The 27916-nt window shown below is 40.8% G+C and overlaps 1 protein-coding gene across 1 annotated transcript in view; it reads left to right on the forward strand.

The window, feature by feature from the left end:
• The window catches only part of LOC126091397 (GATOR complex protein MIOS), a 234303-nt gene that overhangs the window by 108870 nt on the left and 97517 nt on the right, over positions 1-27916 (forward strand). Inside the window, exons 11-12 of the mRNA XM_049907059.1 lie at positions 12071-12201; positions 27282-27420. Coding sequence (XP_049763016.1) covers positions 12071-12201; positions 27282-27420 — 270 coding nt within the window. The remainder of the gene's footprint in view (positions 1-12070; positions 12202-27281; positions 27421-27916) is intronic.

The raw sequence follows: 27916 nt of genomic DNA on the forward strand, positions 1-27916 counted from the left end.
GCGTCAGAAAGGGACGAGGTCGGCCGCGAGAAACGTCGCAGTATAGCTGTGTATCTTCCCCCGGAACATCAACGAGTTTCAGTTGCAATGCGGAAGCCGTGTCTTTAACATAGGCAAGGAGTTCTTCGTCGTCTCTCTGTGCCTGTGCCAGTGCAGGAAAGTCTATGGTACTGGAAACACTGCTGATCCGTGAAAGGCAATCCGCAACAATGTTGTCGATCCCAGAAATATGTCTAATGTAGGTAGTAAACTGGGCCACGAACTCAAGGTGATGAAATTGACGGGGAGAGCAGTTGACACTATTCCGACGGAAGGTGAACATGAGTGGCTTGTGGTCTGTATATATCGTGAAAGTTCGCGCTTCCACTTGGGGGCGAAAATATTTCACTGCCTGGTATACTGCCAGGAGCTCACGGTCATATGTGCTTCATTTTCTCTGTGCAGGCAAAAGCTTGTGGGAATAATACGCCAGTGGCTGCCATGCGTTGTCGGACCATTGTTGTAGCGCGGCACCGATCGCCGTCTGGCTCGCATCTACGACAATTGCTAATGGCGCGTCGAGCCGTGGGTGTGCGAGAAGCGCCGCGTCGGCCATGCTCATCTTTGTTGCCTCGAACGCAGAACACGTCCTCTGTCCACTCTATCAGAGACTTGCTATTTACTTTAGGGTCTGATAATGCCGCCGTCAAAGGTTCCTGCAGCTCCGCAGCGTGAGGAAGGTGCCGTCGATAAAAATTGAGCATCCCCAAACGACGACGTAATTCTTTGATCGTAGTTGGTCGGGGTAGCTGCAAGATAGCGTCCACCTTCTCGGACAGAGGAAGAGAGCCTTCATGAGAAATCTTATGGCCAAGAAATGTCACCTCTGACTGCCCAAAAACACACTTGTCCACGTTCAAGACGACACCGTAACGCTCCAATTGCTCGAAAATCTCTCGCAGATGTTGTCAGTGTTGTTCGTGGTCAGCAGAGAACACTAACACATCGTCCAGGTAGGCGAAACAGAACGGCAGCCCCTGGAGAACCGAGTCTACAAACCTTTGCCAGGTCTGAGTGGCATTGCGTAAACCGAAAGTCATAAATTTGCTTTCAAATAAACCGAAAGGCGTTATTATTGCAGTCTTTGGAATGTTGTCATTGGCCACCAGAATCTGTGTATACGCTTTAGCGCAGTCCAGAACTGTGAACACCGTGGCACCATGTAAAGCGTGATTATAATCCCTCAGTAACGGAACGGGATATCTGTCCGGCACTGTTCGCGCGTTAAGCGCACGGTAGTCACCGCATGGGTGCCAAGCTCCACCTTTCTTCGGAACAAGATGTAATGCGGAGGCCCACGGGCTCTTAGATGGCCGCATTATGCCCTCGCAAATCATAGCGTCAAATTCTGCCTTCGCTATCTTCAATCGGTCCGGAGCGAGACGCCTAGGTCGGCATGCTACTTGGGGACCATCAGTCGTTTGAATGTGATGCACCGTGTCATGTGGTATACACCTGGGAGCGCCGGGCGGCCTGGTCAAGTTCGGATAGTTAAGCAGTAATTCAGTGTACTCACCCTCTGTAGCATGGACCAACTTGGCACTGTGCGTTGCGGTGTTGCGACGGAAACCCGTGACTGCTAAGCCAGTGACGCTGTCTACCAAGCATGCGTTCATCCGGCAGCAGGTGGTAGTGCGCGAGGAGATCAGCCCCGACGATCGCCTCCGTGACGTCAGCCACTGTAAAATTCCACTCGTACGCGCAACGTAGGCCGAGATTAAGCTCCATCCTCTGTGTGCCATATGTTGCGATGGAAGAATTGTTGGCAGCCGTCAGACGGAAGACAGTTGGCGGCCGGGAACGATGTATGGCTGTTCGTGGTATGGTACTCAGGTCCGACCCAGTGTCAATTAAAAACTTTACGCCGGAACTCCTATCGGTAACGAACAGGTGCTTGGAGGATAACTGGCAGTCGGTTGTGCCTATTGGCGACCACCGGTGGCGTTTGAGTGCGAGCATGGCGATGTGCACTTCCTTGCCTGATCGCCGAATCGTCGGTGGTACCAGCACAACGGTACCTCGCCTTGCGGAGTGGTAGTACCGCCAGAAGATCTGCTTCTCGAACGCCGCTGTCTGTATCGGCTTCTTCTATTATTGTCGTTGTCATGTGCCAGCAGCGCACTGACCTGAGTGCACAAAAGCTCAACCTTGGCAGCGAGAGAATCATGGTCGGCTCGTGCTACAAACGCGGTACTGTTTGCACTGTTGTCCAACGCCGCGACTGCGCTGACCGGAGCCGGTGTGATCGCGTCCTGAATCCGGTCTGTTAGCTGCGCCACGTCATCCAGCGGCATGTCCGTTTGTGAGGCGATAATGGCTTTTATTTGTGGCGGCAACCTACTGCTCCACAGCATTCTGAGCAGTCTGTCTGGCACAGTAACGGTGTCAACTTTGGTGCGTAGACGTCGCAGGTATTGAGAAGGCTTCCTGTCGCCAATTTCTTCCTGTGTCAGAACCTGACGTATCCGGTCCTCTTGTGACGCGGCCACCCGTCGAATCAACTCTGATTTTAGCCTGGCATAAGCTCCAGCCTCGGGCGGTGCTGTGATTATGTCCTGCACCTCGGCTGCATAACGTTGGTCGAGTTGGCTCACAATCAGCGCAAATTTAGTTGCTTCGACCATTATTCCAGCGCAGTTAAAACTTGCCTCTGCCTGCGCGAACCAGAGTGCCGGGTTGTCGGGCCAGAACGGTGGCAAACGGACTGCAATCCTGGAGACGGTCTGCTGTTCGGTCATTATGTGCTCGTTACTTACGTAGCTCACGGCTGCTTCTTCTTAATCACGTCGGTCTCTGCTTGAACCACGTCGGTCTCTGCTTGAATCACGTTGGGGTCACCACTTGTCGGGTTCAGCTAAACTGGTGGCTGTCCGACCTTTGCTTAACGTGATTCAGAAGAATGAAGACCTTCAGTTGAGCAACAATAACTTTATTGCGAGCGTGTATCTGACAACGCCCGGCATGCATGGATTGATCGGAGCTATAAAATTTGCTTCCGGCCTATACAGAGGATCCTTCATCCTTGGAAACTTCCGTAGCTAGGAGAGAAAACAGTACTCGTCCACACAAGTCAGGAGGCATGGAACTACTCACTAACTCAAAAAACAAGGAATAATAATAATAATAAACAGAACGTATATAAAAGCTAGAAAACACAGCGCCTCTAGAGGCTGGGCGCGGAACTACACAAACGTCGCGTAAAGTAATTACGACTGCACACCACTGCACTGACACACGCGCACAGCACACACACACACCGGCAAGCTTGAATTAGCGCGCGGCAGCATCGCTACATGCTGCTGGTTTGTGATGTTAAACTACCACAACATTGGATTATGGCTCAGACTTTAATTTCTACATGTAAAAAGATTGCTCAAAAAGGGTGAATAGCATCACCACTCTGACACCCTCCACACACAACACAGACCTGTTATATGCCAGTTAATAATTGTAGCAAAATGGCTTAAGTGTGCATGTTTCTACGAGCAATTTAGTTTCCTTCGCAGCAGACGATCAACCTGTTGTGGACGCCCTGAACAAATTTTAGTGTCTACCACATCATTGTTCACAGCCGTTACTTCAACCCCCACCTAATGTTGATATCTCAAAATTACGACACTGGGCACAGAGTTATAACTACTTTACTGGCTTCTTTTTGTCCATTTTTCTGACTGCGTATACTGTTGGTGCTCTGAAGATTAATAATTGTGACAATATGTGACAATGGAGAAATGTAAACAAATAAATAATATTTTAGTAAAAATAGTCAGTTGCACTTTCAAATGTTGTTTTATTTCATTACTGGTGACCAGTTTCGGTCTTAGTAACCATCTTCAAGCCAGAGGATGACAGTGAAATATAATAAAATTTCTACGAGGGAGGTCAGGAAGTACACAACTATACACCCTATACAGCAGTCCATGTATAAAAATTTACAAAACTAGAATAAAAAATAATTATACTCATTAGTGACCAAGATGATGCGCAGAGCTGTGGTATATTCTGGGAGGCCCCGGTGATCAGCTGCTGAGTAGCCTACAAATGCTATGAGCTATAAACAGGAGCCCCAGCTCAAAAATAGACATATCAGTCCTATCCCCTTATAAGTTTCTATTTTTAGATATTTCCTTTTTATGTTTGTATATGAATTCACTGTCATCAAGCATATGAATGTGACAGCCATGTGTGTATGAGGTGTGCTTCCTTTGTGAATGAATGTGTATATGTTTCCTTCCCTGATGATGGCTTTGGCTGAAAGCTAATATGTAGTGTCTTGCCGTAGTACCTGTCTGCAACTCAGTGTGTCATCTTACGATGAGTACCAATCTACCTTTTCTGTATATTGTTGTTTTTATAGCACGTGATAGGCCTATGACAATGTGTATGTCGTTTCACTGGATGGAAAAGGGACTCATGTTATGCCATGCTGACAGGTTTGGATAATGTCTGTGACCTGGTAACTGGTGGTGTTCCTGTGCTATAAATATGTGAAAGTCCAGAGTGCATAATATCTTACTAATTTGTGCTGATTTTAGATGTTATGTGTAATTTGTATTTTATGAAAATAGATTTCATATTAAGGTTATAGTGGTAAGTCGTCAGATGTCATAATTCAGAAGCATTTTGCCATCAGTTTGCTGAACACCACTGTAAACATAAGGGAGAAATTAACCATCAATAGTAAATTCTCTAACTTTATGTAAGGTAAACACTTGAGAGTACAAGATCAGATGAATAAGACTGTAAGGAATGACTTGCCAAACAAACTCCTAGATAACCTTGTTTGTGAAATCTGCTGAGTGTGTTGTCATCCAATAGTGACAACGGATGCTGTTTTACTGGTAATTTTTCTGAGTTTGCAACCAAAAGATATCTCAATTGTTTGCAAAAAGTGCCAGTTGCGATAGAAACATCCCTTGGGACGAGTTTGTAAAGCACAACACCCTAGATGCTAAATATTATCTGTTTACCCTGCCGTACTCGTGGAGATGTCTTCTGTTAGATCTCAGAGATTAATTTCTCCATAAGAAATTAACATGAAGGCATCATAACTGGTCTGCAGTAATAATGGGGGAGAGCAGGTGGCAGCCCATGCCTGCTGTAGGGCAAGGAAACTCAAATTTAAGCTGTTCTAATCTTGATGGAGCTATGAGCTCTTTTGAGGAAATAAAGAAAAGCATGGACTCAGACTCACTACTTTGTCTCTACATTATGCAACACATCCCACTAAACTATGAACGGTTACACCACTGTAACATCTTCCAGACAGTTCCATAAACTACAGTATTGCCTGTTCATGCAGATGACTGGCCTTATAATTCTGACGGTGGCCATTCTACTGGTATCTTAAGTGAGCATCTTGGGCTTAGTCTCTCCAGTTGTCCTCTGGCAGCCAGGGCTCCTGTATTGTACATGATTACAATTCTGTAGTTGTGGATGATTTTAGTACTCACCAGCTGTTGAAGTCCATGTGTACTGGTGAATGATTTGCTGCATTATGGACGTATCTGCTATTTTAATATGTGATAATGGCAGCTCGGTGTCCTCAAGACATTTTTTCCCATGGTAATTGGCTTTGGTGGCATGATTTCCTCCAAATGGAAGTACTCATTCTACGTCCTTGAGATGGTGCATATGAAAACCCCCTTGCTTGAATGACTTTGTGAAAGGAGTGCCCCCTGTTTCGGGCATTCATGATCAAAAGAGCTAATATTGATTGTCTTCCCACCCTGTGCTAGACTGTTATGCTGATGTCCAGTGCAATGACATACCAGTCGTGCTATAGTTCTCTCTCCAGTACGACTGCTATCTGTAACTTATTTGTTCATGATTGTAGTTGCAAATGCTGCAAATTCACTTTAAACACATTTAGAATACATTTAGATCTTAAGAAGTATTATAAGTTCCAGAAACTAGTAATAACTATAACAATAAGAGATACAGAGTATATAACCATAAGAGCTACACGGTCGAAACAAGAGAGTTTACATTATGTTAAGCTGTATAAGCTGTTGCTGAATGTTCTTAATTGACCTTTTTTTTTATTTTCTTTTCTTTACCTGACAGAATGTCTTTTCACTTAGAATATTTGCCAATGACTAGGTCTCTATATGAATAATAAAACTTACAACTGTTGTGTCTGTCTGTTTGAACATGCTTCTCCAAAACCACTAGATGAATTTCACGGAATTTTTTAAGTCACTTGAGCATAGCTTGGGGTACTGTGTAAGCTTTATTTCATCAAAATCCGATCACTATAAAAAATATATCATATTTTAACTGTTATCTAAAATCATTGTGTCAGTCTGTTAGAACATGCTAATCTCCAAAACTACTATACGCATTTTCATAGTATTTGCACAGATAACTTCAAATAGCTTGGAGTGTCATGTAGGCTTTTTTTCATCAAAATCAGACCACAGAATAGAAAAATATCCACACAGATTATAAAAATGTATGTTTCTGTGTATGTATGTATGTATGTATGTATGTATGTCTGTCTGTTCCACATCTCCTCCAAAACCACTGGACTGATTCCAACGAAACTTGGCACAAGTATCACTTACTGTCTGGAAAGAATTGCTGTGTTGGTAAGAACTAACTACCTATTAGAGTGGTAGGAGAGGAGGTGAAAAAAGAGTACAGGCCACAATGTGCAAATATCCAGATTTTATTTGTCCAGTATTTGAGAAAATGAGAGCAGTTAGTGACTTATAACAAACTGTACACATAATTTCAAACCTTTATGAAACTTTTTCATGCTTACAACCCTCACAAAATGATGAAAACAAAAAATAAAAACCTTATCACTTGCTACAGTTTTGCTGTTCATATAATGAAATTGTCGCATGATAATTTAATTTAGTACTTGTGTACTACTAACTGTATTGATTAAAGTGTTAATATTGCACTATTTACCGATCAGTTAAGTGTTTTAGGCATCCCTTTACAGAAACTGAAAGAACAAAGAAAAATTTTGTACAAAGATTTTTACACAATGCTAACAGTTTTATGGATTGTCTTTTCTGGTATAATTATAGGTGCTGATTTTTCTGGAAATAGTTAAGATTGATGTTGTACCTCTTCATTGCGCAGTTTTCTAGTCACTGTAAATTAATTGTGGTTCACCAAAATGAATCTTGTGTTGTTTCCGTGTAGCCTGGATGTGGCAATCAGTGTACTTTTTCACTTCACCTTGCTGCATCTTATCCACTAAAAGTCTTTTTTACTGCCTGGTTGATAAAAAAATCAGTTGAATAACTTTGTTTTCACAAAGTCGCTTATATTTTCCTTTTAAAGCGTAAATATGGCTGATTCACTCAACAAGCCCTGGCAATGACTTGTACAGACAGAACAAGCTAAAGAATAAGGAGCTCATTCTTTGACTTCTGTTCGTGACTTATTGTGTATTGTTAGTTCTTATTATTATCTACAATTGGCAGTAAATGGTTACAAAAAAATAAAATTTGAACTCATCTGGGCCCACTGCATCATTTGTGTCACATAAGGACATTATATATTATGCTATAAGACTTAGACACTGCTGTGTTCGGTTATATTGTTTATTACTATAGGTCTATTTCTGCATGATAGCCATCTTCAGCTTATATCAGGTGGTTTTTGATATCCATATGACATTCATGTCCCCCGAGAGCGCTAATGCGCTGCTTCCTGGACTCGGGTAGGCGCACCGGCCCTGGATCAAATCCGCCAGTTGGATTAACGACAAGGGCCGGTATGCCAGTCAGCCTGGATGTGGTTTTTAGGCAGTTTTCCACATTCCGCTTGGTGAATACTGGGCTGGTCCCCAAGTTCTGCCTCAGTTACACGACTCACAGACATTAAAAGATGTTCGCACTATTTCGTGACTTACATTAGATGCAGACAGTTGGGGTTCACTACTTCCGTCCCGGGGGCTTCGGGGTGGTGGCAGGAAGGGCATCCGGCCACCCTCTGAAAGTAACACTGCCAAATCTGTCATAACAAAGCCAACCCTGCATTGGAGCAGGACAAAGGCCGGAGAAAGAAAGAAAGAAAGAAAGAATTGATGACTCACTTGCTGTAACACAGCTGTTTATGTTTGCGCCTACGATGTTGGTGGAGCTGTAGTAGGCATTAAACTTTTGCTGGAGCATTTATTTGGGAAGTTGTTGAATTATGAAAGTTTATTTCATAATGACATTACTTCACAGTTGTATTAACAGTTGAGTCAGTGATGTTATTTGGTAACCATATAAAGAGAATGGGAAACAAGAGTATACTCAAGAAGATACACAAAATGAAGATGAGAAAGAAATGACCAAGAGGAAGACCAAGGGATAGACAGCTGGAAAGTGTGGAGGAGTGTGTTGAAGAAAGAGGTGAGGACTGGACAAGAGTGAACACAGAAATATGGTGGGAGAAGAGGACTAGAGGGAGAGGCGTGTGTTCCAGACCCACCCTGGGGTTGGAAACTGTTCAAGGTGGTGGTGGTGGTGATGATGATACAGGTGAAATAAGTGTAATAATCTCTTATTTTGATGAAAGTTAGTAAGGAGATGACTTGAACCCTAAGGAAGAACACAGGCTACTTTAGAAAGTGTGTAGAACAAGATACAAGTTGATTTGAAGAATATTGGGTGAGTTAGGGAAAAATATTTGCTCTTTGTAAAAGCTATTTGTTCTTTGGCTTTTGAAATATATCATATTTGTGAAAATGCTTGTATTAGTTGATATGTACTACATGATATGATGAAAGTAATGAATACAATGGGTGTATAGTCTTCATTGTGTTTAATTCACACTTCCAAGCTATTTGTTATGTAATGTACTCATTGTATAATGTGTAGCTACTTCAGTAGCGCAGATACATAGATTCGTGCTCCTGTCCATGCTGAGTGGTATGCACTGCTCGGCTGTGATGCTGCGCATGCTGAAGTGTCGTGTGTTGGGACAGCTTAGGAGGGGGGAGAGCAGAGAGCACATCGTAAGTCATCCAAACAGGCAGACATGTGAGGGCAGCTGATGTTATCACATACACTGTAGCTTACTTACTCACCATCACTCATCATAACAAAACTACCAATGTGCTCAACCGTGGGTAACAGCTAGTAATTAGTAAGAGGGCATCTGTTTATGCTTTCTTGTGGATTAATCTAAATTTTAGAAGCAAACATAATGTTTAAGGCTGCTTTAAATCATTGTTGCAACTTAACATCCCTCTAAACAGGGACAACATTACTGTCATTTAGCTGTCATTTTGAAAGGGGGATTTTAACCGTTAACAATTGTGAGTAGATCTTTCAAAACATATTCAGAATTCTTTTGAATAATATTCACATAACAGTTGAATGAAAGTTAAAGTTGCCAATATACAAATTGCACAAATTGCTTTTTTATCATTAAATGTAAATTTATGATACATGTATTTTTGGAAATAGGCTGTCTAAAAAATGGGAAAACTGAAATAGAAGGCAGAATGTAATCACTCTTGAAACAATATGACTAAAGTGCTGCTGGAGATTTACATTGTTTTTAAAACTGAAGGTATTGTTACAAACAGTGGAAAATACAGAATGATGTGTAACAATCCTACAAAAAGGATAGTTGCTATCATCTTATATTGGAGATGCTGAGTCACAGATAGCCACAACAGAAAGACTTACAGGAAGTTAGCTTTTGACCAAAAAGACCAGCAGCTGGAGACTGCTGTGTGTGTGTGTGTGTGTGTGTGTGTGTGTGTGTGTGTGTGTGTGTGTGTGTGTGTGTGTTTATTGCTAGTAGGCTGTTTCTGACAAAGGTCTGTTTGGTCGAAAGCTCACTTCCTGACAGTCTTTTTGTTGTACCTATCTGGGACTCAGCATCTCTGTTATGTGGTGAGTAGCAATTATCCATTTCTTAGTAAGGTATGTTACATGTATTTTAGAGAGGTAATGGAGGTTGTGGACATCCAAAACAAATGGGCGCACCATATTGTGCATGGCGAACTAGATAACAGAATATTTAAAGTATGTTCTTCATTGAATTTGTGTCAGTTGATTGAAAACAAGTTTGGTGACTGTGTCTTGATATTGATGTTGAACATTTTAAGTGGCACAAGACTGATTTTGTTTGACTTTTTTTTTGTTTTTCATGAAACTTGGGTATGTCACCACCATGTGCAAACAAAATAGACGGAAAAGTAGTAGAAAATAAGTGGAAATCTGACTCCAGACAATGTGACCTACATTTTTTGTTGTATTAAGTTGATATATTTTATATCATTGTAAGATCCTTAGCTGAATAAATTATTATGCTATTCTGACCTAGAAAGATCTCAATTGAGTTGCGCATAGAAAACTTTGAATGAATGGAGGGACCAGTGAAGCACAGCATGTGTTACACAGAGCCCAAGTCTCAGTGTGGTGTTAAAAGTGAGGAAATTCTTTTTAACCCATTAGCAGAGGGCTAGTTCCAGTATATTGGAAATGAAATCTGTACCATTAATGTATCAGTGTTATCAAGGTGTGATGCCTCTCTGATGGTTTCAGAGCGTCGTTCATACTGAGCTTTGCATTCCTCTTCTGGCCGTATATACTGGCAGCCTTGTCCAGTTTTTCATCACATATTGATCCTCTAATCTCTTCTTGGCACAGCTCACACAGTGGTTACTTTTTCGATTCTTGTATTTGTTGCTCCCACCATGTCATTTCATTCTTCCAGCACTAACTCTTTTTACGTTTTATTGCTGCTGTAGAATAAATTATTTTTCACCATGTGAAGAATGTATGAGCTCACTAAGTAGACTGAAACACTACATAATTTGTGTATTTACATATTGAGAAATAATTTAAAAGGATAGTTTGTCAACACCACTTAATGATACGTAATGATGTGTCATTTACATACTTAAATGTCATAACTTACAAGCTTACATTCGGTTTAACACCACATATTTTACTGTGAAGTGGGTTTATCTGATTTCCTTTTATTCATGCCTGTCAAAAAATATGTACCATCTGGAATGTCCCTGTTTGTCCTTGTGGTGTTAAACCCTAATTTTCTCTACTTCGTTGTACTCTGACTTTATAATTTCTTAATATGAGGAGGAAGACATTTTAATTTCAGTTTCAGTTTTTAGTATGCTGTCAACCTATTGGATATAATTTCATTTCTGTTGATAACTAAGAAATTTTTAGCAACAGGTAATATTTCAAATACCTCTTTTCCTGAATTTTATCCATTCTTTCTCCACACTTCGCTAATGCTTTTTTAAAAGATGCTTACTGTTCTTCAATCTCATTATGCATGGCATTTTGCATTGTGTAAAGCACCATATTTTATTGTGCAATGTTATTCCTTTTTCACTTACTGATGGTTTAGCTTTACTAGTACACTGTGGAATCAGCCAACTCATACATACGCTTTTATAGGGATAGGAAATCGAATGATCTTATAGGCTCAATTGTGGGTAAAGCATGTGGTGGACTCTGGATTATTGGTAGAATGTTGGGGAAGTACTGTCAGTCTACAAAGGAGGTTGCTTGCGAATCACTTGTGCAACCCATTGTAGATTATTGCTGAAGTGTGTGGGATCCATACCAAATAGGACTAACACAGGAGATTTAATATATACAGAGAAGGGCAGCACAAATGGTTTTTTTTTTTTTTTTTTTTTTTTTTTTTTTTTGCCCCACAGGAAAGTTCTACTAAGATACTGAAAGAAATGAACTGGCAGACCTAAACTATCCTGAAATAGTGTACTAACAAAGTTTCAAGAACTGACTTTAAATGATGACTCTAGGAATTTACTACAACCCCTACTTACCACTCACATAGGGTTTGTGAGTATAAGATAGGATAATTGAAATACGCACAGAGGCACTCGAACAGTTGTTCTTCCCGCACCCCATATGTGAGTGGAATGGGAAGAAACCCTAATAATTGTTACAGGCGGATGTACCCTCTGCCAGAGAATTCACAGTGGTTTACAGAATATAAATGTAGATTTTGTTGTAGATGTAAAAAGGGATTATATATATTTGATTGTCTCTCTTTTTATATCTTTGCACAGGGTTTTCAGATGATAAAAACAGCATGTGGCGAGAACTTTGCATCACGTCTCGCTCTCATCTCTCTGATCCTTATCTGCGTGCTCTATTTGCGTTTCTCACTGCAGACTCTGAGAATTATGATGGCATCTTAGTAAGTATTTATTGTGTAAGTTGTATTGCAAGTAGTTGTTTACTGAGTAAACAACATAAATCCTCAAATGTTGTATTTTTATGCTTTGTGAGATGTGTAGTAATGAAATAAAATATTCCTTGATAATTGAATGGTTGTAGCAAGTAATATCATTGTTGGATAGCTTTATTGTACTTGGCTTCAGTAATGTGAGAAAATGAGGTTAGCAGTGGCGAGGTGGTGTAAGTGTAAGTTTCTCAACTAAATTAATGATAGTCATCATTAATTATGTGCTATGATACTTAAATACTTGTTGTCTTATTACAAAACTTCCAAAAAGACATATGCAATTTGACATTTTGACTCCCTGTCAGTTTGCACAAATTGAGTTGCAAGATTTGTGGCTATGGTAAAGAGGACATAGAATTTATGTTAATGTGGTAGCTCATGTGTTGAAAAAGATGCTTATTGACTTTCTGTTGTATAATTTTAATGAAACTGCAACTAGTGCCTTCCTAAACTGATTATAACATTGGTTCAGAAATATTTGATATAACATACCTTGAGACTGTGCAGGAATCTATAAGCTGGAGAAAAAAGGGAGGCTTTGTTACACTATACACCAGCATAGAACAACTACAGAAAGCTACCATAGCCACAGCCATAACAGCAGAGTCAAAGAAGATAATTTTTTAGTAGAGGCATCATTTCTAATTCATAATTACCAGCATCCCATTAGAAGCAATGCCTCTCAGTACTTCGTCCCTACGTCCATGTATTGCGTTAGTTGATGATGCTTGGTACTTGACTTTAACTTTCTCATTATGTCTGTGAGCATTTCATTATTGAAGTTTGCCCTACTGTTATTTCTTCTGAATCAATTTTTCTTTGACAAAATGATGCCTAGTATCAAAGTGTTCAGTGCAACCTTTGTAGCCATTTGTCTTTCTTGGGGCACTTACGTCTTTGTTGTCCCACAACAATTTAATTGAGGCATGTTGTGGGAATCAGGATATTTGTCTTTGTAGCTATTGTAGTCACATTGCTTCCTGACAGGCATTAAGTTAATTGCATGTATGTAATTTAGGAGTATAAGAGACCACTCAACATTGTCAGTAGGAACACACAAAAGAGAATGGAAACTTCTTTAGCTTTTGGAAGAAGTCCTTGGATGAGCTACAGAGCCCGCTTGCATGCACACATGCTAGGATTGTCACATACACTGGAAATCAGGGAACACCACAGAATTTCGTATATGTGTCAGGGAAGTTCCAGGGAAATTAATTGGGGGGGGGGGGGGGGGGGGGGTGACCACTGGAAAATCTCATTTTTGGCTCAGCAGATGAAATGGTTTGTTTACGGGGCCACCATGCATTGCCAGTGGCCTGGGACAGTTAAGAAGCTGCTGAGTGTCCTACTCCATCCTCCCAACCACTTCTCGGAATCAGTGCTGCCACTGCTGCTTGCCGCTAGCCAAGCAGTTGCTAACGAAAGCGGCACGGAGGTGTGAGCAGTGTTTTTTAAGAGTATTTGCACAAGTCATTTGTTGCACTGATTGATCACCGTGATCTCAGTTCAACAACACACTGTCGGTGACTTGTGACTGTGTAAATATTTGTCCATACACTAGTGGATGTTCATGACTGGCCAGAATCTCAAACCATTCCCACAGGTATCTCTGAAGGACCTGGCCCTCCTATCTGAGGCCTGTCATTTCTCACAAATGTGTGGCTCCTCCCATTGTATCTAGATTCTCTGATCTGCCTGCAGGCCAAGTCCATTTGTTTGTGTTGTAAATTGGTGGATTTTCATGATATGTCCGCAGTGCATGCTCAGCAGGCCAGAGGCCACGGGTGATGAATTTCGGCAGTTGGAACTGTCTCATGCTACAAGTATGTTGTGCAGTGTGGCATTTTACAAGCATTTTATATGTTGTAGTACATTTTCACAATTTGAAAATAGTTTATATATTTGAGAGAAAGTATGGACTGTACTAGGTAGAAAATTGTGGAAGTCGTCGGTGCATTGTTTACTGTGAACTTGTATATTTTTCGAAATAAAAATTGCACAATATGTGTATAATAATGGGCATAACACAATGGGCACAACAATAAACATAGTAAAAGGACATTTTATTGGGACTCACTTAAGTGTTGTTTTATACAGCTCAACCTCCCCTGCCCCCTCCCCACCCTCTGTTTACATTTCTTTCAAGAGCCTACATCTTTTTGAGGTTACTTTTGAAATGATTGAAGATATCTTAAGTCTGTCTTTGCAACTACAAGAAATTGCTTATTTTTGTCACTGAATGGCAGTTCATTTTAGTGAAATAAAATATCATCAGTGGTCTTTAATGAAACATATTTACAATCTAGTATGCTTTCTGTATCTAAAATCAGTTTGTTAAAAAGCATGTTGATGTTACTTACAAAATATTATGTCCAATTTTTGCTCACATCAGGAAACTACGTGTGTTTGCATGTTTTTTTTAGATATTCACTGGTTTGGCGCACTTGTTTCTTGTGCTGCTTTTGCAAAGACAGATTTGAAATACCTTGTTTATCATAAAGCAGCCGCAGACAACGTGGTCACACAAATCAAGAATTTTTTTCTGAAACCTCATTTCAAATTTTATAACTTAGTTTTTATAATACTATCATCCACAGTTATCTACAAATGATTTGTGCACTTTCTTTTTACATACTTGTTTGTGTAATTTTCATGTGTCAGTTTTCTTGAATAAGGAATTTTGCAGTACATTTGTATAAGTTTTTCGATGTGGTCATTGGTCCAGGCCCTTCATTACACATGAAGCAATCAAAACTTACTGTATCCTGAATATTAGTCTCAGTGGCAAATTTCGAGTGTCACCTGAATTTGTCTTGTTGCTGCAGTGTTAAAAATTGCATCTTTTGTCAAAACAAAGCGGAATTTACATGATTTCATCTCTCTATCATTCTAATGCAGTTATAATTGCAACAGAATCCTGAAACAATGGCTTAGTAAATGAGGAACTGAGTGCAATTCAGATGATAAGCTTATCAAAAATCACATTCTTACTATAAAAATAAGATTTTAATCTCTTCACTTCCTTATTGCAATACTACACTAATGCTCATTCCACCAGCTATTGATGATCCATAAAAATTACATCAGTCCATTGCAAATTTTACAACTCCTATATCATGGTAGATAAGAAACTTCTACATTTTATTGTACAGCAAACTATTCTCCTATTTCTATGCCACAGGTTGCCAAAATCTTGTTTCAACATCTCAAACTGTTTGTGAAACATGAGAGACGTTGTGAATATTTCATTCTTATATGTTTGTGGGATTGGAATTAGGTAATGATCTCTTCCCTTAAACTTAAAAAATTTTCAAGATATTAGCTAAATTTTGTATGCAGCAATATATAGTGTAATGAATATAATAGAGGGAAACATTCCACGTGAGAAAAATATATCTAGAAACAAAGATGATGTAACTTACCAAACGAAAGCGTTGGCATGTTGATAGACACACAGACAAACACAAAGAGACACACAAAATTCAAGCTTTCGCAACCCATGGTTGCTTCATCAGGAAAGAGGGAAGGAGAGGGAAAGACGAAAGGATGTGGGTTTAAGGGAGAGGGTAAGGAGTCATTCCAATCCCGGGAGCGGAAAGACTTACCTTAGGGGGAAAAAAGGACAGATATACACTCGCACACACACACATATCCATCCACACATATACAGACACAAGCAGACATTTGTAAAGGCAAAGAGTTTGGGCAGAGATGTCAGTCGAGGCGGAAGTACAGAGGCAAAGATGTTGTTGAATGACAGGTGAGGTATGAGCGACGGCAACTTGAAATTAGCGGAGGTTGAGTCCTGGTGGGTAACGGGAAGAGAGGATATACTGAAGGGCAAGTTCCCATCTCCGGAGTTCTGACAGGTTGGTGTTAGTGGGAAGTATCCAGATAACCCGGACGGTGTAACACTATGCCAAGATGTGCTGGCCGTGCACCGAGGCATGTTTAGCCACAGGGTGATCCTCATTACCAACAAACACTGTCTGCCTGTGTCCATTCATGCGAATGGACAGTTTGTTGCTGGTCACTCCCACATAGAAAGCTTCACAGTGTAAGCAGGTCAGTTGGTACATCACGTGGGTGCTTTCACACGTGGCTCTGCCTTTGATCGTGTACACCTTCCGGGTTACAGGACTGGAGTAGGTGGTGGTGGGAGGGTGCATGGGACAGGTTTTACACCAGGGGTGTTTACGAGGGTAGGAGCCAGAGGGTAGGGAAGGTGGTTTGGGGATTTCATAGGGATGAACCAAGACGTTATGAAGGTTAGGTGGACGGCGGAAAGACACTCTTGGTGGAGTGGGGAGGATTTCATGAAGGATGGATCTCATTTCAGGGCAGGATTTGAGGAAGTCGTATCCCTGCTGGAGAGCCACATTCAGAGTCTGATCCAGTCCTGGAAAGTATCCTGTCACAAGTGGGGCACTTTTGGGGTTCTTCTGATTTACAGCCTAGGTCTTCGTGGCAAACGAATCTGCTCCAGTCCGGAATCCCTGAACCATTACACCAACAACCTGAAAACAGCTTTCGCATCCCGCAACTACCCTCCCGACCTGGTTCAAAAGCAAATTACCAGAGCCACTTCCTCATCCCCTCAAACCCAGAACCTCCCACAGAAGAACCCCAAAAGTGCCCAACTTGTGACAGGATACTTTCTGGGACTGGATCAGACTCTGAATGTGGCTCTCCAGCAGGGATACGACTTCCTCAAATCCTGCCCTGAAATGAGATCCATCCTTCATGAAATCCTCCCCACTCCACCAAGAGTGTCTTTCCGCCGTCCACCTAACCTTCGTAACCTCTTGGTTCATCCCTATGAAATCCCCAAACCACCTTCCCTACCCTCTGGCTCCTACCCTTGTAACCGCCCCCGGTGTAAAACCTGTCCCATGCACCCTCCCACCACCACCTACTCCAGTCCTGTAAGCCGGAAGGTGTACACGATGAAAGGCAGAGCCACGTGTGAAAGCACCCACGTGATTTACCAACTGACCTACCTACACTATGAAGCTTTCTATGTGGGAATGACCAGCAACAAACTGTCAATTCGCATGAATGGACACAGGCAGACAGTGTTTGTTGGTAATGAGGATCACCCTGTGGCTAAACATGCCTCGGTGCACAGCCAGCACATCTTGGCACAGTGTTACACCATCCGGGTTATCTGGATACATCCCACTAACACCAACCTGTCAGAACTCCAGAGATGGGAATGTGCCCTTCAGTATATCCTCTCTTCTCGTTAGCCACCAGGGCTCAACCTTCGCTAATTTCAAGTTGCCGTCGCTCATACCTCACCTGTCATTCAACAACATCTTTGCCTCTGTACTTCCGCCTCGACTGACATCTCTGCCCAAACTCTTTGCCTTTACAAATGTCTGCTTGTGTCTGTATATGTGCGGATGGATATGTGTGTGTGTGCGAGTGTATATCTGTCCTTTTTTCCCCCTAAGGTAAGTCTTTCCGCTCCCGGGATTGGAATGACTCCTTACCCTCTCCCTTAAAACCCACATCCTTTCGTCTTTCCCTCTCCTTCCCTCTTTCCTGATGAAGCAACCATGAGTTGCGAAAGCTTGAATTTTGTGTGTGTGTGTTTGTGTTTGTTTGTGTGTCTATCAACATGCCAACACTTTTGTTTGATAAGTTACATCATCTTTTTTTTTAGATATAATATATAGCGTAATATGCACCAGACACATTTTTGATCGCAACGAATTCGAATTTCACGCAGTGTAAGACTTTTGTGCAAAATATCGCAATAACTATGACCATTAACAAAATGATAAGCATTTCATCATTCAACTGACACATGAACGTGTAAACAATGTAAAAACCTTTTTTTATTTTTATTTATTTATTTGTTTTGAGAAGTTTCTTTAAAATCTTGTGAGAAAGGTTGCAGGTTAGCCAGTGTTAACACTGTGAGAGTGATGTAAACTGGTGTGTGGAGAGAGTCTGGGTTGATTGATATCCTGACTGACTGTGGCTTGTTACAAGGTTTGCGTGGGTGTACCTGATTGTCAGACCTGATCTCCAATCCCAAGAATTGCAGGTACTGTGTCAAGATTTGGCATCCAAAAATATGAAGGCAGGGACTGCAGGTATCCAAGACTCTGTCGCAAATATCCATTGCCCATCGGGAAAAGCCACTCATGTGTGGCCAGCTAATGTGAAGGTAGGTTGTAACTGAACAAGAACCCTTGTACCTCACAAGGCTTTCCACAACACTGTGGGCATTCCCCTGCAGTGTATCCTTATTTGTCCTTTCACTTGTGTTTCAACTTGCCTGTGAAGGCACACCACATTTTTGCTTGCTGTGGGAGTGTTGGAAGCAGTCAACTTTCCGTCCTCAGTTCTGTGGCAGCTCCTATGGCATTCAGGTTGTAGATCCTGGTGAAACCAGGCAATGTGAAATTCAGTGTTCAATGATTGAATGACTGGAGGTGTGAGGGTATCAAGGACCACAATATGTCAGAGTTACAGGAATATTGCACACTATGCAGCAAGTCTTTCACTCTCAGCATCATGGGGAAAATGGCCCCCATCAGCCACGTGGAAAGAGCTAAGCACCCAAGGCAGTTGTGGTGGTCAGGAAGACAGTGGACATTCATCTCTTTGGTCAGTTGTGAGTGAAGTGCTATGATTTTCAGGTACTGCATAGACTCTAGAAAGCTACCTGTGAAACACAACATCTAGGGTTAGTGACTATGAAAGAAGGTCAAGGAAGGGAAAAGTGGAACTCTGGAGCTGGTATTTGAACTGAGGACTGACTTTCGGACATGTTTTGGGTAAGGTTGTTACCATTCATTGCCCCATATTTTGTGTAATCTATCACACTCTAAAGGTTTCTTAAACGAAGTCTGGCATATGTTTTTATTTTTACCCAGTGGTCTGTATACCTTCACTGACCATAATGGGATTTTAGTTTTGTTGATTGTGTTGTTTTTACCCTGCTGGTTTGGTGATGCATTATGCCATTAAAAGAGTAGTCCAGTAATGTTTTAAAACATAAGTGAGGACAACAGGAATCTCAGGTGAGCTGGGAACCCTTGCCAAAAGGTTAGCATTCCAAAGTGACCACCAGACTGTGGCATTCTCGATCTACCCTTGCAGTGCTTAATGTAACCTACCCACTCTTTTTCCTGTGTCAAGCTTTGGTGTTCATTATGGAACTTGTTGGTATTGCAGGAAGAGGGAGGATCAGCAAGGTATGGCCTGCAATTTCATTTTCTTGATGTTTTTGTTCTTCTTGCTTTCTTCTTTGGATGGAGAGAGTTGTTTTCATTAATCCCTTCTTCACCACTTGCACATACTGAAACTGGTCGTATTCATCTGTTGTTGACCACTGTTCGTCCCGTGAGAGTATCACATGGGCGATGTAATCAGCTTATTGAGATATTTGATAATCTTCAGGGTGTTAATGTTTCTGGATAATGCTGCCTGTCATCTGGTGAGATAACAGCATGATGAAGATGATCCGTTGACACTAGGTGAAATGGTGGTGATTGGTGAATCAGATATCTCACAGTTGACAGTTGTTTCGTCATCCTCCCAGCAATCACAGTGTTGCCTTTAACACTGCCACTAATTCTGTGTCAGCTAACAGTCACATTTCAAAGTACCTGATCCACGATGATGCTACAAGGGTGGAAGTATTATGGACCCTGCAGGCTGTCGAAAATCATGTGTCCTTTTCTACTGCTGGCAAGCAGACTGCTTTGTTTCTGGTCATGTTCCCTAATGAATAATGTAGCTAGTAACATGCAGCTTGGTTGGACCAAGACATCAAATGATATCATTAATGGGTTAGCTGTGCACTGTAGGAAAAATGTTCTCACAGATCTCAAAGGGGATGTTTCATTTGTAATCTCACTTGAGATTACAGGTGGCTGAGTTGCAGCAGATGGATATTACTTTCAGATATTTCCACAGAGTAAAGAAACAGGTTGAAATGCATTATTTTTCATTTGTATTTTAGGCCATACCTCTGCTGCCAATATGTTGGGCGGCTTTAAGAAAGAAACTTATTTCTGACATGAATCTTACCAGCATGTTTCAAATATCAATGAATGGGACAAATGTCAACCTGGACATTCTTGAACGACTTGTGTCTTGTTTTGAAGAGTATTAATGGGACAGTGTGTCAACTGTTATCGATATGGTATCTTGTCGTCATACAGTTCGCAGAGTTTCAGGAATGCAGCCTTAAAAACTAACTGGGGCATTTATAATATGTTTAAGAATGTGCCTGTAAGAAAAGCAAATTATAAAAAATTTAATAAGCCCAAATACTTACCCTTCCCTAAAACGTTTTGTTTTGTGCACTGGCTGGAAAATGAAACTGTATCTGATTGGGGTGTAAAAATCACCCCCTTCCTAAAGACTTACATAGGAGCACGAGATATTTACAGCTGGCCACTGACTTTGAAGTCCCTTGAAGATTCTCTGCTGCCGGTGAAAATATATGTTGTTGCCTTTGTTCCGGGGCAGGTTTGAGGTAATTCCAATATGTGGCCTCTGCTGCATGTTTCCTGTCCAATGCTTTCTCTTCTATTCTTGCAGGTGTGTTGTCCATATTAGTTAAGTCTGATGTATTATCTGCCGCAAAATTGGTATGTGATGTAAAACTTGATGACGAAGTTAGTCTATTTCCAACCAAAGAAATTAATTAGATCATGCTGTCCAATCAGAGCTGAGAAAGGTAAAATTGCCTGCCAAAGATATTTTAACTTTCAGGACTGATTATAGGGATTTTGTGATCAAAATATGCTCACTCCTCCTCCTAAAGTTGCCTTTGAAGTATAGCATTTGGAGATACTAAGCTTTTGTGATCCACCTGTGATAAATAGCAGTCATAAACTAGCAAGAATAGAATCTCAAATGCTGTGCAGAAATTCTCTTCACAGAAATAGACGAGTGCTAAGGACTGTGATAAAGTTGAGAAAGAATCCACACAACTTCTAGGTAAGCAAGAATTTTTGGATCTCTGTGCAAGCTACAAGAGAAGGGAGATGAGCATTGATTGTTTTTAGAGAGACTTATTGGGTGGTGTAACTAGCTGTCAGAATTTATATAGCTTTCTTCAGAAGGTTTTTATTCTGAGCCTTGGTTGAGCCTCTGTAGAGCAAAGTTTTTCATTAATGAAGAGTTTATGATAGTCAACCAAGAAACCAAGTCACTTGTAGCCTTAAGTCAAGCGTATGATGGCCTGAAATCACCTAGTGGGGTCTTTAAGATTAACATTAACAAAAGAATGATTCTGGACTTTTACAGTGCTCAAGATCAGTATGGTGAGGCTTTAAAGTAGAAGCAATGTGAAAAAGATGAAGCAGGCAAGAGAGCTAGACAGAAGAGATCCATTGTCCAGCAAGTTGATGAACTGAAGCCCAAACTGTCACGGATACTGGCCGAAAGGGCCACTCATTTTAGTGGAATTGATAAAGTGATCACTTTTCTCACAAAGGAGGAATTGTCATTGATTGATTTTAATTATTTGTTTGACTTTTTATTGTTTGACAAAACACTGAGTATTATTTGGGAGAGAAAATGTCACTTTATACACACCAGTGGTCGTGTTCTTATTTTCGAAACTTTAATGTTACAATATACAACACATTTCTTTTATGTTTCTTGTATGATCTGACACATTATCTTGCCTGGAAAGTTCATAAATCCTGTACAGGAGGAGGAGAAAAATCTCGCTGTTAATTCAAATTTTGAGTTCACTCGTTAATAAAAGCAGAAATCATTTAACAAAAAAATGGATTTTATTTACAGTTTACCTGTTTGCTTAGCCCCCTGGTCACATATCCTGTAAAGAAGACAATAACTGCCTGTTCATACAAAATTTAAGTTACAAACACGTTCAGAAATACTTGTTAGTTTATTTGTTTACTTACCCTTCAAGTCCCAAAATCTGTCAGGAAAAATGCTAACACTGTGCCTAGAAATCAGGGAGTTGTCAGGAAATTTCACTTTGGGAAACTTCTGGCAACCCTACACACACACACACACACATACACACACACACACACACACACACACACACTTGTGAACCTACATTGAGCCAGCTAGATAGTGTCTAATCACTTCTACTATTCAGTAAGTGATCTCCTCTACTCCTAAATTATTTACATTCTAGCAGAACTTTCCTTACTGTGTTAATGACATGTATTCCGCTACTATTGTTGAGTGTGTTACTGTTAGTGATAATGATGTTCTGTGAAGTTGCTGCACCTTGTCACATAAACAAGAAACAAGTTGTCAGTTTTCTATCGTCAGTGGTCTCAGCCACTCAGAATCGGTGATGTCATGATCTAACTCACAAGAAAATCTTTAGGTCCCATCAGATATTATAGGATTCTTTTCATAGCTTACCATTGGGGTGTTCCTGGGTTGTTATTGAACAGAATCGCTTTTCCAGTTGTATATGCAAGATCTCATCTTGTATCTAATTGTGTGTGTATTAGGCAAAAATCAAACAATGCAAAATCCAGGGTGGGATGTGACTGTACCACAGAAGGAAAGTTGCTACTCACCATATTAGCGGAGATGCTGAGTCGCGATAGGCACAATAAAAAGATTCACATACTCGTAGCTTTCGGCCATTAAGCCTTTGTCAGCAGTAGACACACATACACAGACTACATATTGCTTTTCTTCATCACGAACATGACAATACCTGTCATTAAAAAATTCCAGACAAGTGTTAAGTGTGAGTATGACTCTTGCTCTGATGGTTCCCTACAGACTTAATTATGTATGTAGATGATAATAAATATTATTAATATTAATAATAATAATAATAATAATAATAATAATAATAATAATAATAATAATTGTTATTATTATTATAATGCTGTTTAGCTCAGTGGCTTGGTGCAAGTCTTTCTATTGGATGTCGCTTTGGTAACTTGTGTGCCCCTAACCTTCCTCAGTTATCCAACTGGGGAAAGAGGACATATTGTTTAACATGGACTTTGAACCACGTGTTGTTTTTGGTTCCACCAAGATTCAGTCCATAACTGCCAGTTTCCAGGCACATGCTTTATGCTGAACCACCATGCCTGAAAAGTATGTTGATAGTTCATCTTTAGTTTATGATGAGTGAGTTTGTGAGTATAAAAGTATATGACATATATATCCATATCTTTTGATGCATTGACTTAGAAGCTTAAATTTCTTACACTGCCAGGGTACCGTGGACCTTAGTATTTAACTTAAATTTTTACTTGCTTGGGGTCTTAACAAATGGACACATAGATGGATGAACAACAAATGGCATTCATGGTTCTAGGTCAAGGGGAAGTACCCATAGGTTTTGATGAGTGAATTTGCGGGTATTGAAACATGTGACATAAGTGGACATATCTTTTGATTGCATTGATGTAGAATTTTAATTTTTCACACTGCCAAAATACCATAGACCTTAGTATGTGACATAAATTTCAACTTGATACCTCTACCTGTTCCTGAGAAAAGGGGGCCTTACAGTCGGACAGACAGATGGAAAACAAAGTGATCCTATAAGAGTTCTGTTTTTACCGGATGAGGTACAGAACCCAAAAAATTACTGAGTCTCTTTGTTCCATTATTTTGCATGTGGAAAGTTTATTTGTACTCACTTGGGTTATGTAGAGCTGATGTGATACCTTAATATTCATCTTCTCTTTGCTTGCTAGTGCTTTAGTATGTGTACAGTTTGGCCCTTTGGTACGCAAGTTTTTGTCATTAGGTACAACTATTTGTGAACTGAGCACTGTGCACAACTGATGGGTGTCAACAATTATGAAAAGGATAGATTGCTGCTCACCATAAAGATGGCACATTGAGTTGCAGGCAGACACAATGAGTAGACAGTTACCCATTGAGCTTTTGGCCAAAGTCTTCTTCAAAAAAGAAAGGAACATACACACACACACACACACACACACACACACACACACACACAGGGAAACACTCCACGTGGGAAAAATATATCTAAAAACAAAGATGATGTAACCTTACCAAACGAAAGTGTTGGTATGTTGATAGAGACACTAACAAACACAAATACACACACAAAATTCAAGCTTTCGCAACCCACGGTTGCTTCATCAGGAAAGAGGGAAGGAGAGGGAAAGACGAAAGGATGTGGGTTTTAAGGGAGAGGGTAAGGAGTCATTCCAAATCTGGGAGTGGAAAGACTTACCTTAGGTGGAACACACACACACACACACACACACACACACACACACACACATATATATATATATATATATATATATATCCATCTGCACATATACAGGCACAAGCAGACATATGTAAAGGCAAAGAAAACTCTTTGCCTTTACGTATGTCTGCTTGCATCTGTATATATGCAGATGGATATGTGTGTGTGTGTGTGTGTGTGTGTGTGTGTGTGTGTGTGAGTGTGAGTGTATACCTGTTCCTTTTTCCCCCTAAGGTAAGTCTCTCCACTCCCGGGATTGGAATGATTCCTTATCCTCTTCCTTAAAATCCACATCCTTTCATCTTTCCCTCTCCTTCCCCCTTTCCTGATGAAGCAACCATGGGTTGCGAAAGCTTGAATTTTGTGTGTGTGTCTCTATCAACATACCAACACTTTCGTTTGGTAACTTACATCATCTTTGTTTTTTTATTTTTTCACTCATGCAGACACACGTAAATCACACATGACATCTACATCTACATCTACATTTATACTCCACAAGCCACCCAGTGGTGTGTGGCGGAGGGCACTTTACGTGCCACTGACATTACCTCCCTTTCCTGTTCCAGTCGCGTATGGTTCGCGGGAAGAACGACTGCCGAAAAGCCTCCAAGCACGCTCGAATCTCTCCAATTTTACATTCGTGATCTCCTCGGGAGGTATAAGTAGAGGGAAGCAATATATTCGATACATCATCCAGAAATGTACCCACTTGAAACCTGGACAGCAAGCTACACCGTGATGCATAGTGTCTCTCTTGCTGAGTCTGCCACTTGAGTTTGCTAAACATCTCCATGACGCTATCACGCTTACCAAATAACCCTGTGACGAAATGCGCCGCTTTTCTTTGGATCTTCTCTATCTTCTCTGTCAATCCGACCTGGTACGGATCCCACACTGATGAGCAATACTCAACTATAGGTCGAACGAGTGTTTTGTAAGCCACCTCCTTTGTTGATGGACTACATTTCCTAAGGACTCTCCCAATGAATCTCAACCTGGCACCCACCTTATCAACAATTAATTTTATATGATCATTCCACTTCAAATCGTTCCGTACGCATACTCACAGATATTTAACAGAAGTAAATGCTACCAGTGTTTGTTCCGCTATCTCTGGCTGCTAAGGTCACACAGCATGTGTTGTGTTGAACGAAAGCATCAATCCGCATTGAGGCAGGGAAGGGGGAGGGATAGCAGAGTTCACAGGTGGGAGGAGAGAAGGCTGCTGTCTGGTGGACATGCAGGGAGGAGAAGGCGACAGTGTCAGGGGGTTGTGGGGGAGAGGGGTTGGGGTAACCGGGAACGGAAAAAGAGACAAACAGAGGGGGAGAAGACTAGTGGATGCATTGACAGAGAGTGTTACAGAATAAGGATGAGAGGATGTGAATTGAGAGGAGGTAGTAGGACAGAGGGGGGCAGAAATACTTGGGTGGAAGGTGTGGAGACAGTACCAGTGACGCCCTACATTAACCTACTGTCCACACACCCTCCAACTAACAGTTTGTACCCCTCTGTCCTGTTGCCTCCTCCTAATTCACATCTCCTCACCGTCATTGTATTACAGTCTCTGCCAACACACTCACCAGTCTTTTCCGCTCTTGCTCCCCATTTCCCTGCACCCTCCCCCCCTCTCCCTCCCCCTTTTCCCAACAGCATCCTGACGCTGTGCATGGCAACCTTGTCCTGTCCCCTTCTAGTTCCTGCATTCTCTGCCAGACAGTGCTCGTCTCTCCCTCCGCTGTTACCCTGCTATCCCTTCTCCCTTCCCTGTCCCACTGCAGATTGCTGCTTTTGTTCAACGCAACAATTGCAGTCTGTCCTGAGCGTTTGGAGATAATGTGCACAAGGGATGTGGCTGCTTGGGTGAGTGTGTGCCTTTTCTTTTCTTTTCTTTAAAACACTTTGACCAAAAGCTCAGTCTGTAACACTCATTTTGTTGTGCCTGCCTGCAATTCAAGGCATCATCTTTATGGTGAGTAGCAGTCTATCCTTTTCATAATTGTTGGTATTCCAACCTGGGTTTTCCATTGTTTGAAGTAACATCAGTGTTTTGACATGTGCTGATGCACCAGAGTCTACGGAATAATATTTGTGTATAACTTATCCTGACACTGATGTCATTAAAATGTCTTATAGCTCATTGCTTTGGAAGTACGTTTTTCACTTGTCTTGTGTTTAATACAACAGTTCTTTGCCAGTCTTGTATGTGTGCCTGTCAATGACTCAGCACTTCTGCTGTTTGGTGAGTTGTTATCTTTGCTCCCAAATTATTAACATTCTGTCAGAACTTTCCCAGTTATAGTCAATGTTCTATGTTCCATTTCCAAGTTTTATTCTAATACAGTCGAGCATAAATCATCGTCATTGCATATTTTCCTGCTGTCAGATACCATAGCAGTCGTACAGAGCACATTAAGAATGTTATATTATGAGCACAGGTGTGAGAAATAGAATACTGACTTTTTTGTATTACTGTACCTGTCCCTTTTATTACTCTGATATACAAGATAGGGAGGATAACTACCTTTAAAATTCTGTTACAGTATCTTTCAATGTTGACCGAATTATGCAGCCAGAGAATATGAACATGAGTAGTTAACCAAGTATGCCAACTTCCTGTTCCTTGTGGTTGAGTGACTTGTATGGATCTCACCATTTAATGTATATTGACATTGTTTACAGATGATATGTTCTCATTTATTTGATATTTTTTCTGTTTTTTGTTCCACTTGCTTGATGTATAGAACTTCGAAAAAGGATACTCTAAAATACTCTTGTGTGTTAAATTTTTTGAAGTAATGTTTATTTTTGGCAGAATGAAGCTGGCATTGCAGTATCAGACAAAGTGGCTTTTGCTTGTGTATTCCTGTCTGATGTGCGACTAGCTGATTATCTCCAGCAACTAACTGTTTCATTAACTGAAGAGGGTTCACTTTCTGGATTCCTGCTCACAGGTTAGTTACCTACTTACAAAATGGAAGTACACTGTAGATATTGTTCTACAAAGATTTGAAATGTCACACAGCTAAATTTTTCATTCTGTCATCTTGAGTAATCTCTCAGCTCTAGATGTGTGTGTCATATACAATTGTTGAATCACACCAGTACATATATATTTTGTGTGTATGTAATCCGTAAGGCTATAAAAATGTAGATAGTACGAAGTTGAAGGTCATTAAATCTAAATTAATTTATGCTCTCTAAAAATGCAATAAAATTATAACGGAAATTATATGTTCTCATTTCATTCATATGATGAATGATGAACATGAGAGGTATGACTTGTAATCAGCCTCTGTGTAAACTGCAAGTTATCAGATATTGTCATCCAAATGTCTGTGAGATTAATTTCATGGGAATGAGCCACATTCCTACATTCATCAATGAAAACTGCTTTGAAAATTGTTGTAAATAAACTTTTCATTGAAAATTGGCATTCATTATTCAGTC

Source organism: Schistocerca cancellata, chromosome 1, assembly GCF_023864275.1.
Source record: "Schistocerca cancellata isolate TAMUIC-IGC-003103 chromosome 1, iqSchCanc2.1, whole genome shotgun sequence".
In the NCBI taxonomy this organism is placed as follows: Eukaryota; Metazoa; Arthropoda; class Insecta; order Orthoptera; family Acrididae; genus Schistocerca; species Schistocerca cancellata.